The sequence below is a fragment of the Arvicola amphibius genome, chromosome 6 (assembly GCF_903992535.2).
Source record: "Arvicola amphibius chromosome 6, mArvAmp1.2, whole genome shotgun sequence".
NCBI classification, from domain to species: Eukaryota; Metazoa; Chordata; class Mammalia; order Rodentia; family Cricetidae; genus Arvicola; species Arvicola amphibius.
This window is the reverse complement of record NC_052052.2, coordinates 63,256,099-63,272,622: the sequence shown is the minus strand read 5'-3', so window position 1 is coordinate 63,272,622 and position 16,524 is coordinate 63,256,099. Positions and strand designations below refer to the sequence as shown.

Sequence of the window (16,524 nt, the reverse complement as noted above, 5' to 3'; positions counted from 1 at the left end):
GGGAGCACACTTAGCAAAAAGCCCAGGGAGACAGGTTTGGCTGAGCACAGATTTTGCTTTGAAGATTATGCTAAAAGGCCTAGAATGTGTTTTGATCGAATCTACCCCTCCCTCTCCTCTAATTTTCCCACTATTCCTCCACTACTTTTCTCTCCCGACTTCATGTGCTCTTCTTAAACTGAGTTCACTCAGTGGTACCTGGATGTAGGACAATCGACGAGAGAATGGGTAGTCTCTTAGAGTCAACATCCCTGATAAAATGTGACTATCTCTCCTTCAGCAGCCATCAACTCCTAATGGCTCCTTAGCCAGGGGTGGGACTTCTTGAGTCCCTCCCCAACCATCCTGGTATTCTGACAGGTTTGGTCTAGTGCATGTAGTCTCAGCTGCTGGGAGTCCGTCTGTGCAATGGGCCTGACGTGCCCAGGAAATTCCGTGTCTCCGTGGTCTTCCGCCACCATCGTTCTGCACCAGTCTGTGACAAAGAGGCCTGAGCCATAGGGGGAGGGGGATGACGTCAATGTCCTGTTTGGAACTGAGTGCTCCACGGTCTTTTATTCCCCACGATTGACTGGTTGTGGGTCTGTATTAATCACCCACTATTGGGCATGGTGGGGGAGCTCTCTGGTGAGGACTGAAAGATACACTAGCTGTCCATTCTGCCACTCCTCAAGCAAAATGGCTCTCTGTTCCCTAACAGATTACACACAAAATGTGCTTTCTGAGAGAGTTTAAATCAGCTATCAATAATAAGGTGAGACCTCAGTGGGTGGTTTATGACTTTGCCCATGAAGCACAATAATTATAGTAGGTTTTCCCCTAGGGCCAATGATCTAGCCAGGCATGATTTGGGGCCATCATCTGGGGCTTCATTAATTGTACTCTGGTGGATTGGGACTTAAATCTAATCAGAAAGCAACTGGCTACTCCCATAACAACTGTGCCACTGTTGTACCTATGGACATTGATATCCCGTTACTTCAGCAATGTTCCTCTCTTCTAGTTCCATCCAGTGGCCCAAAGTGATGTGAGAAAGAAGCAAGATGCTCTCTCTGTGTACCCAAGTCCTCTTTCCCCGCTTACTCCTCTGAAATAGGTCCTTTCATTCTGCCTGCCCCCTTTCTGAGGTGAAATGACTCTCTATTCCCCTACCACATCTCAGTGTCAAGTGTGCTTTCTGAGTTGTTTAACTTAGTCATCAATGACTTAGCACCAATAACAATAAACAATAACAATAATCTAGGCCAAAAGGCATCCAGACTCCTAATTTTTTAAAACTTTTATTCCATGCATATGTGTGTGTGTGTGTCCCAGTGGGTGTGTGTACTTATATGTGGGTACATGTGTATGTGCATGTACATGCATGTGGAGGCCCAGAGTGACACTGGGTGTTTTCTTCAATTTCTCTCTGCACTTTTTTTTTCTTTTTTAAGGTAAGGTCTTTTACTGAATCTGGAGCTCATGAATATAGCAACAGTGGGCAGAGCGTGAGCTCCAGGTATCTGCCTGACTCCACCTCCTCAGCGCCCAGATTACAGACATGTGCGGTCATACCTGGGCTTTTACTCAGCTCCTCACACCTGCACAGCTAAGCTTCTGTACCACTGAGCCATATCCTCAGCTTCGTGATACGCAGTCTTAATATTACCATTGCTCTTAGAGTTATGGAGTTCGTGTCCCATTAAAGGGCTGTTAAGTAGTAATGAGAAAGGAAGAAGGCAACAAAAAGCAAAGGTGAACTGGGAGCGACAAGATTCAGTGTGAGCTGCGGTGAGTCACTGGCTCCTCTGAGGTGGCCGTTTTTAATATTTGACTAAAGACCTGGTTCTGAAAAATGTCCTCTGAAGACAGGTTTTCAAAGCTCACTGTCAAGGCCAACCATGACCTCTGTGAGGACACTGGAACTGTCTCCTGAGCCATGCTGTTCTTCTCTCACACCTCCCCTCCTGATGCTGGGGAATCTGACCACCTGGGGAATAGGCAATGCGCCATCAGACAGATGGGAATGAGGGTGAGCAGGCCAGGGACCACGGAGGAGTAAGAAATACATTTACTGAGGCCAGTGCTCCCAGCTGGGCCACGGAAGCAGCTGTCTGCATTGACCTAAAGCTAATAAGTCAGGGGTGAAAAAAGATGCAATTTCCAGACATGACTGAGTCAAATACATCATTCCACTTTTGTGAATAATGATGGACGCTCCTCACTGGCGGGGAAGCATCACCAAGGTGAGAGACAGAGTGAGTGGTTCTGCTTGGATTCCCATCAGAGCGAAGCCAGCACAGCAATCGAACAAGGTCAACACAGTTTTCGCCTGCAAAAGGCTAGCGGAGAGACTCGCCCAGGCCTCCCTTTAAAGCCCTGCAAACACATTCTGTGAGTCAACAGTGTCCATCCTGAGGTTAGGAAACTGGCCGTATGGCAGTATTAGCTCCTTCTGCAGGTCCATTTTGTTTGATTTCCCTTGGTATCCGCCTCCCGGGGAAAAGACACTGCCAGGATGACCAGCATTCTTGTGAAATTTGGGGAATGACTTCGGATTCATCTGGGGGTGTCTGCCTGGTCTGATTTTACCATTACCACAATGCTGTCGAGCTTCCTGCATTTCCTGGCAATGGAGTTGGCTGAAGAATGTGCCATCTGTCATGGCATTTAAAAGATAAAAATGGAATCATAAATAGCGCCAGCTCCTCAGGAAAAAAAAAAAGTCCAGCCGGCATGTCAAAATGGAGGACATTAACATGTTCTTTCAGGACCCAGCCGCCAGCAGCTGAAGTCAGCTTGCTAATCGCTCCATGTCATCTGTCCTAGCGTGGGCTGCCAAATCTCTCTTCCAGGCCAGCAGCACCAAACAATGCGGGGAAAATTTATGATTCACAAAATATTTTTGCAGAAGGTAAAATCCAACCATTAAGCCCTATTTAATTAATGCTGCCACATCTTACATTAAAAAGAGAAAGGGGAAACATTCGACTACCATAGAATTCATCTCTTTTACCCAGCCAAATTCCTTGCCAAATTTAACAGCGAGCAACATAAATTTAGGTGATTAGATTGGTTGCATATATTTAATTTTTAAAAAGCGCCATGATCACACTTTCATTAAAACAGGCACTCAGCTTTGGTTCTGAGCCACCTGACAAACAACACGGCAGCCTGTGATTGGGTGAGCGAAATGGCAAGATTAAAATGTGGATCTTGGGCAGATGCGCGGCTCTTCCATTATAAATATGTAAAACTGCTGGCCCCAGATCAGAACGACACATGGAGGGGCTTCCTTTGCACAAACAGAGTCTCCACAAATTTTTGACACAAGAAAGGTACAGCGCAAAGAATACTTCATTCGAAGTAAGCTCTCAGCTCCCCCAGTAAGTTCTGATGTGCGATTGTTATTCTCAACTGGGTGACTTCCTTTGCCTCTTGGGACGTTAGGATTCTGCACACAAACTGGTAAGAAGCACATTATTCTCAAGATGGTGGTTGGAGGCCTGGGAGACAGACAGACTGCAAGTGTCTGGCGCCCAGCCCCAGGCGATCGATGTGGGTGTTCAGACAAGAGGAGCATCCCCTCAGGTAAACGAGGGTTCTGGAAAACATGAACACTTCCTGCCCCGTGTGTACTCCCTGCAGCCCTGTTTTCTAATCCCGAGACACTCAAAGGCCGTCTTGGTGAAGCCCACAAGCCTGTACTACCTTTCCTCTCAGAATTTGCTGTTTCGCTCTATTTGTTCTATTTGTTTGTTCATTTGTTTTTTGCTTAACTGTTTTTTTATTCCAGTAAATGTATTTAGAAAGAGACTTTTTAACTCAAATCTAGAAATAGCTGCATATTAAAAGTCTCAATTCCATAAGTGCTACAAAAATATACACAAGGAAACAATTTCTTAAATCCTGGGTAGATGTTCCTCAAGGGCACAGAGACCAGGGCTCGTATTCTTTGTTAAAGAGAGGAAACTAAGTATGCAGAGCTCTTAGGGCACAGCCACACCAATCCCGGACCTCCCAGGGAACCACTCTGAGGAGTGAGTGAGCAGGTGGGGCCAGCCTTTCGTTCTCCAGTCCTTGGTTTCCATGAGGCTTCTTTCTCCAGCAACCCTCACAGCTTAACACCTTTGCACCACCTAAGACCCAGTCCCTGGCTCTAGAAAACCAGGCTCCTGATTTCTGCTGAAGAAAACCTTCCAAGAAACCCAGTGTGCAAAACCCATGTAGGAAACAGGATGTCAAGAAGCAAAACAAAGTGAAGTCCAATTAGCACATTGAGGTGAGGACCCCAGGGCCCTCTGGAACCAGCCCCTCTTCTCTTTATCTCCAGCAGGGCCTGGGATGGCTTCTGGAAATCCTTACAGACGTTTAGAACACACTCAGAACAATGAATTAGGCCAGCTCAGGGATGCTGATCCTGAGGCATCAGATTCTTGAAGGGCTTTCAAAGACAGATTACAGTGGGTATTGAAATTATCCAAACTAGCACAAGGCCCAAGAACTTGGATTTTGCTCCCAAGTAACTCCCTGCTGAGCTAAAGAAAGCAGATTCTCCTAGGAGAAGTAGACCAGCTAAGGTTACTTTTGCTGATGGGAGTTAAGCATTTCATCGGATCACTTGTCCTTAAGTAACGGACTTGGGTTTAGGTCTTGCCATCTTATAACCTGGCCCTCACTTCCCTACATCTGTGTGTGATCACTCACTGGTTCCCCAGGCAGCTCACTGATACCTCTGCCAGCCATTAATGTCTGGAGCTGACAGTCCTGTGGGCACTGGCTAGAGACACAGGAACGGAGAAAAGCAAGAAGGTCCAGAAATCCGTCTAAAGTCAAAAGCCCTGGTTCTGATAGGCATGCATTAGACCAAGAAGCACCCACTTCCCTTGGCAAAGAGAGGAAGGAGCAAGCACGGGTCCTGCCTGAACCTTCCATATTCCTCCACGATCATGCTTGCTGCTGCAAAGACGGAAGGTGAGACAGTGGCCATGGAAGGAATACACTAAACAACAACAGCAACACCAGCACAGCAACAACAGCAGGTAGTGCTCGCCCAGGTGTCCTTATGTGCCAGATGTTGTACGCACATCACATGCCCAGTTCCTTCGGGCCTCGCCATGACCCTGTTTGGCGAGTACAATGATCACTACTCAGGCCCATGAAAGGAGCAACAATATAAGTGGTCGGGTAACTTGATGAAGCCCATGGAATTGTCAGTCACAAAGGCAACACACAACTCTTAGCCTCTATTTTCACCATGGCAACATGGCACTTAAACACAAGAGCCAGCTAGATGAGGAAGCTCCTTCTTCGGACGGTTTCACTCATGCCCAGCTATGCTCAAGCACAGATTCAGTAAAGATATCGCTCCATTAAATAATTATCTTCCTGTTTTAGGACATCTCTAAAGAGACAGAGGGGGCAGGAGAGGTGCATCAGCTAGTAAAGGTTGATCTGAAAGCATGGGGACTTAAATTTGAGCCCTAGAACCCACATAAAAAACGTTGGGTGTACTGGCCTGCTCTGTATCCAGTGCTGGGGACAGAGACAGGAGGCTTCCTGGGCTCGCTGGCCAGCCAGCCTGACCTGCTGGGTAAGATCAAGACTAATAAGAGACCTTGTCTCAAAACCAAGATGGATGGCATTTGAAGAACATCCAGACTTGTTCTCTGGAACACACATAGGAAAGAGAGGGAAGGAGAGAGGAAAGAGAGAGAGATAAAAGGAAGTATTGGCTTCTGGCTGTTGGTGCTTTTGTTGTTGTTTAACACTGGACTTAATCTAGACTAACCCTCAGAAGTTACGTTGAAAGCTCCAATCACAAGCAACATCATCCTCTCCGATGCTTAGACTGCTCACCACAGCAGGAACTTAGACGGGTAAGATATGACAGAGAAGGAAGCCATTTGAGTGCGGGTGCCTTTCTATCCTATGGCAGTTTATTGGAGTTTATAACCCACCGGATAACACAGGAGTCTAGTATGCCTGTGCTACCGTATGGTGCACTCTGGGAGGTTAAATGGACATGGTAAACATCTTACTGGGATCAGAAGTCCTGTATATATGGCAGATAAGTTAATGCTCTCTAACTGGTGAAAGCCAGGGGCAGATCATAGACCCACTACCTAATCCAAGATTGCCCAGTCCTCATGCCTGGCCTGGATCTCCAATTTTATCAAGGACCACAAACCAGCCATCTTTCCCATCGCTAGACACAGCCCTCCCAATTTCTCTGCTTTACGAGGCTAGAAACAAATTTCCACATTTTAAATGAAGGCAGATTTGCATTAGTGTTGTATCTTTGCCTTTTCACCTCAAATCGTTATTCATCCCAGTGATTTATTTGATGCCGAACCCTTGAGCAGGTGCAAAGTCCCCAATTATAACCCGGTTTCTATGGGGAAATATGATCCACTTTGTGACAACGTGATTTATGATATAGTTACAGGAACATGTTGTGTCAAAAGGCAGTGTCTGCTCATGCCAAATTTATTATGCTAATATGCGCCTTTTCCTCAGATAGAAAAATGCACTCGGAAAGGGGAAATTACATTTCTGCGTCTTTCTGGAGCGTGTAGGGGGGGTCTTGTCGGTTCTTTGTGTTCCTTTCAGAGAAGAGCTTGAACACAGATCTGCAGATCACACTTAGCTTTTAACCACAGCCCTGGTGATTTGCATTGCTTCTATCATTTTAATAGCAGGCTTTCACCTTTGCTACAGTCAGGAAACAAGAAACCCCAGCTATAGGGGAGCCGGAAAGGACCTAATGTTCCCTCCTTTAAAGGATTGCATTGTTTCATGCATCCTGAAGCTATGTAAGATGTTAGAGAAACACAGCACAATGGCTACTGCTAATATACTAACTTCACTCCTTTTCTCTTCCTAGGCATTCATTTAAGGATGGGTTCAGAAAAATGTCATGGGCTCACCTGAAGCTGTCATTGGGGACGGCCGCCCGGCTCTTGTGTATATAGCAGACTGTCTGTCCTGCTATGTCCATTTGGCTAAAGCTGGTGATGGGGACTCCGGGATAGTGGACGTACTCCACCTGGCCATACTGCGGCGGGGACGTGAGGAGGTAGAGCAGTTCCTCGGGCTTGTCTGCTCCATCCACAGCCAGGAGAGTGGCAGTCGACAAGAAACCTCTGTCACCTTTGGCTACCACGAGTGGTTTTGCATGAATCACAATATCACCTGTGTGGCAAGGAGATTTTGGTTAAGATTCATATTTAAAAATGCTTGATGCCCCTGTTGACGAAGGTACCACACACTTCAGACTCAGGACCTGGAGGAACTGGGGTGGATCTGGTCTAGATCCAGCTCCTCCAGCTCCTCCCTCAGGACTGGCTCCCCAAGGGTAAAAGGGGTCATGCAAGCTGCCAGGGGAGAAAAGCAAGCAATGGTGTTCCTCAGCTATAAAATCTCTCGCCCATCATCAAAGACATTTCTTTTTGCAGGAGATACAACCATTACAGAAACCCACAACTGGTCAAAAGGCTGAGAACTACTGCCTTTGGGGCACCCAACTCCAACACCAACATATTTGCACCATAGTCTGAGGCTCAGGGAACATAATGGAAGAGGGGCTGGAAACACCAGAAGTTGGATGATCAGAATATTTGCAGAGATAGTGTTTTCTATATATGAGAGAGTAGCTGCACCCATGAAATCTTAACACTACAGTCATCTAAACAAGACCTGCAAAACAACAATACCAGTAAGCATGCCAATCAATGTGCATGGCAGGAATCTCACAAGGCGCAACCCTTAGATGGAGAACTACAGGCAATTAACAGCTGTTGAAAGTGGATGAACCAGTCTTGTCCAGGAATGAGCCCCTGATTAGGTTATTCAATCCCCAGTGGTCAGACCTAAGCACACATATGCATGAGCGACATTAAATTGACTCAGCAGGTTGCGTGCGTATGGACGTAGCAATAGAGATTGAAGAGGAAGAGCCAATAATTTGAGAGGGAGTGGGAGGTACATGGAAGAAATGGAAGGCTCTGGAGAGGAGCAGGAAGGGAGGAAATGCTGCAAACAGAGCACTCATTCTCAAAACTCCCTAAATTAAATACATGTGATTCCTGTGATGCGTAATCTTCATTTTTTTTTTCAAGACAGGGTTTCTCTGTAGTTTTGGAGCCTGTCCTGGAACTAGCTCTTATAGACTAAGCTGGCCTCGAACTCACAGAGATCTGCCTGTCTCTGCCTCCCAAGTGCTGGGATTAAAGGCGTGCGCCACCACGGTCCAGCTTAATTTTCATTCTTAACTTGTTTGGATTTAGGATCATCATGGAAATACAACTCTGGGTACATCTATTACAGTATTTCTGGACATTTTAACTGCTAAGGACTCACCTCGAATGTAGGCAGTATCATCCATGGGATGAGAAGAGAATAAATAAAAAGAAAAGCAAGCTGACCACCAGTCCTTACTTCTCTTTTTCCTGACTGAATGCACTGTCCCCTTAGCACTGTGAGCCAAGATAAGCCCTTCTTCCCCAAAATTGCTTCTCAGTATTTGATCACAGCAATGGGGACTGTAACTAATACAACGCCCAAGGCAAATATAAACAACAAAGGCCAAACTACAATCAAGTCAAAACTAACTGCTGTGGGAATCCTTTCTAACTAAAGAAAAGGATGAGTCAAAAGGACTGAGCAAACCCTTCAGGGAAGAAGCAAGGGCACATTTTTTTTTTTCCTGGAACTAGCTCTTGTAGTTCAGACTGGCCTCGAACTCACAGCAATCCACCTGCCTCTCCCTCCTGAGTGCTGGGATTAAAGGCATGCGCCACCACCGCCCGGTGGCACATTTTATAATACACCTGTTTATAATGCTTAAGAAAGCCCGTAGATGAGCATTTGAATGCGCGAAATAGAAGTGATTAGTGCATGCTGATGATGTTTCACAAACCAGGGGTTATAATCCAGTTTCATTCACTAGACAGCTATTAAAAATGATCACATCTAAAATAATAAGGCTATTAGCTGGAGACGTAGCTCGGTTATAAAGCGCTTGCCTGGCATGCACAAAAACCAAGGCTCGATTATTAACACCATAAAATAAGTAAATAATAGAAACAAGCAGGGCTGCTTGGTGTCAGGCACAGTAGTGGGCTCTTCCATGAGCTCAGCTATACTGAGAGGAGGAGCTTTATGGCAACCCACAGACGAGCATCAGAGTCTGGAGGTGCTACTTCTGTTAGATGCTGTGTTAATAAAAAGTACAGCCAGAAGGGGCTCCAAGTCACCAGCTACAAGCACAACTCATAACCACTGCACCATGCTACTCTCTTCTCAACAATTGGCATCAAATGGGCAAATATCCAACAAGAAAGATAAAATACGTGGAATAGATTAAAAAACGCAAAAGCCGCTAGGTGTGGTGGCACACGCCTTTAATTTTAAAGCAGAGAGGCAGGCAGATCTTTGAGTTTCGGGCCAGCCTGGTCTACAATGTGAGTTCCAGGATGGACAGGGCTACACTGTGAAACACTGCTTCAAAAAACCAAAACAAACAAACAAACAAAAACCCAAACCCCAATTAGCTGTCTCTCTGCCACCTGCTTGTGAATGAGATGGAAGCCTTTGGCTGCTGCTGTAGAGCCATGCTTACCTGCCTGCGGCTCCCAACTGTGCTGGTTAGGGAATGAGCCATGCTTACCTGCCTGCAGCTCCCCACTGTGCTGATTAGGAAGACTGACCCTCTGAAACTGAACCTCCACTATTGCCTTGGTCATGGTATCTCATCTCAGAAATAGAAAGTAACTAAGACAAACCTCTTGAGAAAACAAGGGGAAATAAAACACCAAGCAGTATATTTATGTTTACATTTATTTATTCAGTGTGTGTGTGTGTGTGTGTGTGTGTGTGTGTGTGTGTGTGTGACTAGTTCCTGTAGAGGCCAAAAGAGGGCATCAGATCCTCTGGAACTTGATTTTCTGATGGCTGGGAGTCATCATGTAGGTACTGGAAACCAAACATAGGTCCTCTGCAAAGCAATAAATGCTCTTAACCATTGAGCCATCTGTCTGACCAAACTCTGGAGGTATCTTTGGTTATCATTAACTAAAGATCATACTGGTTTCTACTGGCAGAGGCCAGCCTTGCTATTAAACATACCACAGTTCACAAGGAAATTCCCTGTGACAAAGATTATTCATTCCAAAATGTCAGGAGTGCCAAGATGATGGAATTCTATTTCAAATAACCAAACTGGTATTTTGAGCATACTGAGCTGTTTATCTCCAACTGAAATGCAAGACTCAAAAGACCATTGTAAATTCAAATGAAAATCTAATTTGCAGATGCTTTGAGGTAACAGTGATAAACACACATGTTGGTGTGATGCCTGAGTGTGTGTCTGTGCCCCAGGTTCGTGCCTGAAGCCAGTGGAAGTCAGGAGAGGCTCTTGACCCCCACACAGCACATGCGTGTGTGCACTTACCCCAGTCCACTTCCTCTGGCCATTTCTGTCCTGGGAAGCATGGGTAAACACATCCTCACCTTTCCGCGAATCTTCAATGATGATGTGACAGTCAAACACAGGTGATCTGTTGTCCCCATCCCAGAGGTAGAAGGCGAAACTGTCTCCATTCTGGGAATCCATCTTGCCAGTGTGTGTGTATCTCAGCAAGTTTAGGTCCACATCCTCCTGGGTGCACTGCATGCCAGCTGAGAGAGGGACCCAGTCCCTTCCTATCTGGAAAGTGCCACAGTTAGTCAGGGGCCCTGGCTTCCCTAGCTATTAGTGGATATTTCCCCCGTACCCTAAAAAACTTCTAGTGGGAACTCTTTGGGGGAAACTCTAGATTAGTTTCTGCCTTGGAAACTTATATTTTTCTTTTCAAAGAAATACATTAAAATACTTTAAGACCTCGAATGAAAAACAGCTTCAACCAGTGTACTTTTGACAAAATCACTCAACACCACTGGTATTTCCAAGGTATTTATCATCAGTAATCATGGCTGATTAAATATCCCAATTAACGAGAACAGGAAGGCAATCAGCTGCTGAAACGGGCTGCTTAGAAATTAAATGTTTTTCTTTTAGAAGTTTAGAAGTTTTATTTATCTTAGTTTTTATTTTTGCACAACTAATAAAATCTTTTTTTGTTTTTTTTTTCCCCAAGGTGGCTTATTTGCTTCCAAGCTCATCAAGTAAAACAAAACCAGAATGAACTGGCATTTTCCCCCAGCCCACTGTGTAGTCTTACTGAAACCTAAAGAAAGCCATCAGATTCCCATCTCACACCCCCCCCCTCTCCCTCTCTCTCCCTCTCTTTCTCTTTCTCTCTCTCTCACACACATATGCTCTCTCTCCTTCCCCCCCCCTCTCTCTCTCACACACACACACATTCTCTCTCCCTTTCTCTCTCTTACACACACAGACACATACACTCTCTCACACACACAAATACACACACTCTGTCTCACACACATGTATACACACATGCACACATGCACAGACACATGCTCTCACATGCACACACAGTCAATGAAAACTATTAACTCTCAGTGCCATCCACAGTTTACATCGGGATCTTCGAAGCCCAACTCAAGTCAATCCTAGTTAAGTATGTGTTTTGCATAGTTTGGGGGCAGAAATTGTGGCTGTTGTTGTTAGAAGAGGCTTTTATGGCGGCAAACTGGATAACAACTGAGAAAGTATTATGGAATAAACTATTAAACCTATATTGTATTAATCGTCCTGTTTAAATACTCCTAAGTTCCAAGCATAGCTTTTTTTTTTAAAAAAAAAAAAAATGGCTCACAAAACTCATTCCATGTAACTGGAGGCAAACGTCACTTTCGGTGATCCACAATATAAACCATACTGCGGTTTACCTCTCTGGTCATTTGTTGGTCAACCCCACCCCCAATTCCCAGCAAGTCTTGGGCTTTCCTCTCTACGTCATCCCTTCTCTTGCTCTTCTTGGTGGGATTTCTTCTTTGGTATTTTTGCCCACAAGACATTTGCAGACGTATGTCTTACTGCAGGTCCCCTGGGTAGAGTTACTTATATTGCAGTAGTTAAGCTAGTTTCCTTCTTTGATGAGGTCTATTTGTAAGTAGAGACTTTCAAATAGATTCTCTTAACCCAGGCAGCATAAGATCCTATTTAATTTCTCCTCTTGGTAATATTGTCCTAGAAAATAAATACGGGGAAGATATCATTTGCTCTCTTGTTTCTAATTCTTCATTTGCATTCCCAAATATGAGTTTGACTTAACAGAATCATCTGATGCCAGAAAAAAAGAAGTAAAGAGAGAGAGAGAAAAAATGCAAAATATAAAAAAACAAGCAAACAAAACTGAAGCAGCGCTAACAAGCAGACAAGAAGTCTTAAGAGTCCACGAGGCCTGGAGGCCCGGTCCCTAGCCTCAGTCAACCAGCCTCAGTGAACCCGAGGGAGGTGTGAGAAAATGGTGTGCAGCCTGCTGGGACCCTGGCCCCATCTGGATCTTCTCATATCCAAAGCAACGCAGGCCCCAAGCCACCCAAACGTGTGCGCTCTCACTGTGTTTCTGCTTCATTACGCTTCGAAATGAAATAAGGACACAGCTGTACCTCAATTTAAATCAGTGATTGCTCTTCTCTCTGACTCTCTGTGGTACCCACACTCTGTGACAATCAAGCTGTTCCCCACAGGGTGAAGCCTTGCAGCTTTTCCGCTCTGAACTGGCCTGCATTAGATTAAGACTCACGCGTTCAGGCAGTCACACCATGGCTGGCTAGAGGTTGTTGCTAGTCTCTAGCTACCGTTCACATAAACATTCTGACCTGTGAGTGGAATGACCTTCTCTAGAGGCTGATCGATGATTCACGTGGGACTAATCATTAAGCATCATGCCCGCAATCTGAATAGACTGGAAATTTGCTATTACTGAACTAAAAGGAATGGAGAGGGCAGGGCGTAAGCAAGCTGCTGGAACAGCTAGCATGGGACCCGGGTAATTTAACCCTTCATGTGCCTCTGTGTCTTCATGTTTCCATGCTTTTCACCTTTCTCCTAGGAGCTATGGAGCCTGTCCTGGAACTTGCTCTGTAGACCAGGCTGGCTGTGAACTCACAGAGATCCGCTTGCCTCTGCTTTCTGAGTGCTGGGATTAAAGGTGTGTGCCACTACCGCTCGGTACAATTTAAAGTTTGAGTATATATACAAATCCAGGAATGCTGATTTCCTGCCATGCAGTTTGCTGGATTCAAATGCAGCAGATACTAAGACATACTGGCCATCAGTGAGTGGGGTGGGAGGACCACCACATGTACCACTCTCTAGTGTAGTTTTTGATTCGAGAGTTTATTCTTTCCCACATCGCATAAGGCTGGGAAGAAGGACTTCAAAATAAAGATACTAATAAAGACGTATTTTTAAACACTGTCATGTTCCTGAGAATAGCTTAGATCATGACAGAGAAAAACAAGAGAGGCAAAGAGAGAGAGAGCGGAACAGGGATGGGAGGGGGGGCACAGAGTTAGGATGAAGGAGTAGAAGAGAGGGAAGGAGGGTTGGACGGAGGAAAAGAAGGGGGTGTGGAAACAATTTTAAAAGGCTTCTGATGGAAAAGAGAAATGCAGATGGGGGAAAAAAGAAAAAAATAATCTAAGTTCCATGGATCAACATGAAAAAAGTCTGGTGAGGATGTAGACACCTCAAAATATGCTGGATTCTCCTTAGAAGTCAGCTTGTTCCAAATGGGCAGGCCCTTCCTTCCAAATCTAGGGACAGTTCTCAGGAGAAGAGAGCAATGGAGAGCCTTAATATTGGTTGGATTTATTACAAGTTGATAAAGAAAATTCAGAAGGGTATGAGCTCCTCCTGGCAAAGGAAAAGTAAATATTTTATTTTTGAGTGAAAAATATGCCCATTTGAAAGTAAATTTCAATTGTATGAAGGTATGTGCTGATAGAATTTACACCTGCTTTGGAAATAAAGGTGAAAGGGTCATTCTAGGGCCAAAATGGTTAGAGCTCGTACTGATCTCGCAGAGGATCAGAATTTGGTTTCCAGCACCCATAGCAGGCCGTTCACAACCATCTGTAAATCCAGCTCCAGGGAACCTGACCTGCATGGACATATAAATTCACACAGGCACACATACATTTAAAAAATAATTAATTAGGGGCTGGTGAGGTAGCCCAGAGGTTAAGAACACTGGCTGCTCTTCCAGTGGTTTTGAGTTCAATCGATGTGAGCCAACATCTATAATATCTGGTGCCCTCTTCTGGCCTGCAGGCACACATGCAGGCAGAATACTGTATACATAATATATAAATAAATCTTAAAAATGCAAAAGCACTATAACAACAACAACAACAATAATAATAATAATTATTATAAATTAAATAAATGTGTTCATGGGCCACTTACCTTAAGCTGAAGTTGCCCGTTTTGGGGAAGCCTTTCGAATAAATAGTGAATGGTCTCCCTGGGAGAGTCTTTATCGATGGCAGAAAGAACAGCACTAGACAGAACACGCGTATCGCCCGCGGCCATAGAGATTTCAGCCTTCCTGTAGAAAGGAAAATGCCCATGTTGATATGAAAAAGGAGGGCGCAATTCAGCAGGGAACACGTATATCGGTTAGCATAGATTCCACCTTCAAGAACTAAGAAGTAAGAATTAGCACCCAAAATACTGGAAACTGAGTAATATACCAAAGTCTGAAAAGGGGGTGAGAGCCAGCAGTCACGACTAGGGTGCTACGTGAGAGATGCCTCTCATTGTTTACAGGAGTAGAACTTTCCAATTTTCTAAGTTAAACGTAGTTTATGTAATAATTTTGCTTGCAGTCTTTCATTAAATGCTTCCTATGTCTCCATGAAGAAAGTAGGTCAGGTACTATAGTTCTAACTCGACAGACAGAATCCTATGGAAAGTAACATATAGTGCCTTAACGCTCTTCCTGAATGCCCTCCTGAGGCAATACTCTTTGGTTATATGTGGTCCTCTAATGTCCTCATCCTCCTCCTGAAAAGGTCGTGGTGCATGTGATCTTCCCAGGCTCATCTTCCTGAAGAAGAGCTGCTGGGCTGACTCCTGGCATCCGGACACCAACCGGAAGCATGAGCGGACGGGACAGTGACAGCTGCAGCTTCCGTGTGGGCTCTGCAGCCTTTCCCTGGCCTCGCCCAAGTGTGGAAGGGATTCTTTCCCCAGTGTTCCAGCTCTCCACTGTGATCATAGTGAGGCCACACGTAACTACTGTCTGCCTCCACAGCTTTACTTCTGAGAAACAAAGGAATGCTCGAAGTCCTTGGCCTTGGGACGAAGGACAGCAAGTCTCACCAGCTGGCATCAGGGACCACCAGGTCTTCTGCAGAGAAAGCAATGCCCAAGGCATTATTACACTCCCTCCCATTCAAAGAAGGCTCTCTACTAGCCCAGAACCGGCAACTTCCCTGATCGGATCAGGAGGACTTCATCCACCTCTGCAATGGAGCGGATGAACCAACTGCAGGAGTCTAGAGTTGACGAGTCTGCTGGTGAGCTTATGGAGATTAGCAGGGCCTTTTCCAAGATGAGTGACCATGAACAAGATGAATGTGGCAGGAAAAGAGTGCTAGCATTACATGTTGGGTGACAAGCATCACAGTCTGGGCTACCCTTAAAGAGACCTTGGGGAAGGGACTGTGTTAGAGATAATTCATCTAGAAAGGACTCTAGAAATAGAAAGATGGGAGCTAGGGATAAAGGAAAAGGCAATAATGGATGTTTTTACTGCTGAAGGCAGTTGGCACTCAATCCTAATAGACTCCTTTAAATTTAACTTCTGGTTTTGTTTCGTTTTGTTTTTTGAAGAAAAGAGACCCGACTAAGTTGTTCAGGATGTCTCCAACCTTTAGGTTCGAGACATCCACTTGCCTCGGCCTTCCATCCTGAGACTGAAGATGCACACCACAGCGCTCAGCTAGGATGGGAACCACACAGAGCATGACCTGGATTAGCTTCTGGAGGACAGGAAGCTGTGACATTTGTCTCATCTAATATCTCCCACGGTTGTCAACTGTCTGCTTTGTGGTTATCGCCTGTCTGATCCCACGGATCTGCGTCAGTTGCTGCAGCTCCCCAAGGAGGAGAGTGGAGCCATAGACTGTGGGCATCTGAAGTGGAACACTGTCCCTGTGCACAGGACAGGTGGACCGAGGTCGTGGGACTCAGGAACCGAAGCACCTACCACAGCATCTAAGGGAACCATCAAGGAAATGGGGTCAAGTGCTGGCAAAGACCAAGCTGCTCTTGGCCGAAATGAACATGGTGGGCATCAGACTGTCTTTGTGTGAACGAGGAGAACGGCTTGTAACATGGAAAACAAAGAAGAGTTGTGACCACTCACTGTATACAGTCTTTCAAGCATTCTGACATGTCATACTATGAAAAGATGCTAGCAAGCATCCTCGCCATCCACGAAGAGGGTGAAGGGGAGACAGAGAGACGTGAAGTGGCATGTTTAAGGTCACACCTCTGCTAAGCGACTGTCTGAGTCACCCTGACTTAAGATTTCTTAACCACTGGGACACAGAGGAAAGGAAATG

The 16,524-nt window shown here is 45.3% G+C and overlaps 1 protein-coding gene across 1 annotated transcript in view; it reads right to left on the bottom strand.

The window, feature by feature from the left end:
• The window catches only part of Frem1 (FRAS1 related extracellular matrix 1), a 115,152-nt gene that overhangs the window by 39,419 nt on the left and 59,209 nt on the right, over positions 1–16,524 (bottom strand). The window contains exons 22-24 of the mRNA XM_042055309.1: positions 14,360–14,501; positions 10,492–10,687; positions 6,909–7,173 (exon numbers count right to left, since the gene is read on the bottom strand). Of these exons, the coding sequence (XP_041911243.1) occupies positions 6,909–7,173; positions 10,492–10,687; positions 14,360–14,501 (603 nt within the window). The remainder of the gene's footprint in view (positions 1–6,908; positions 7,174–10,491; positions 10,688–14,359; positions 14,502–16,524) is intronic.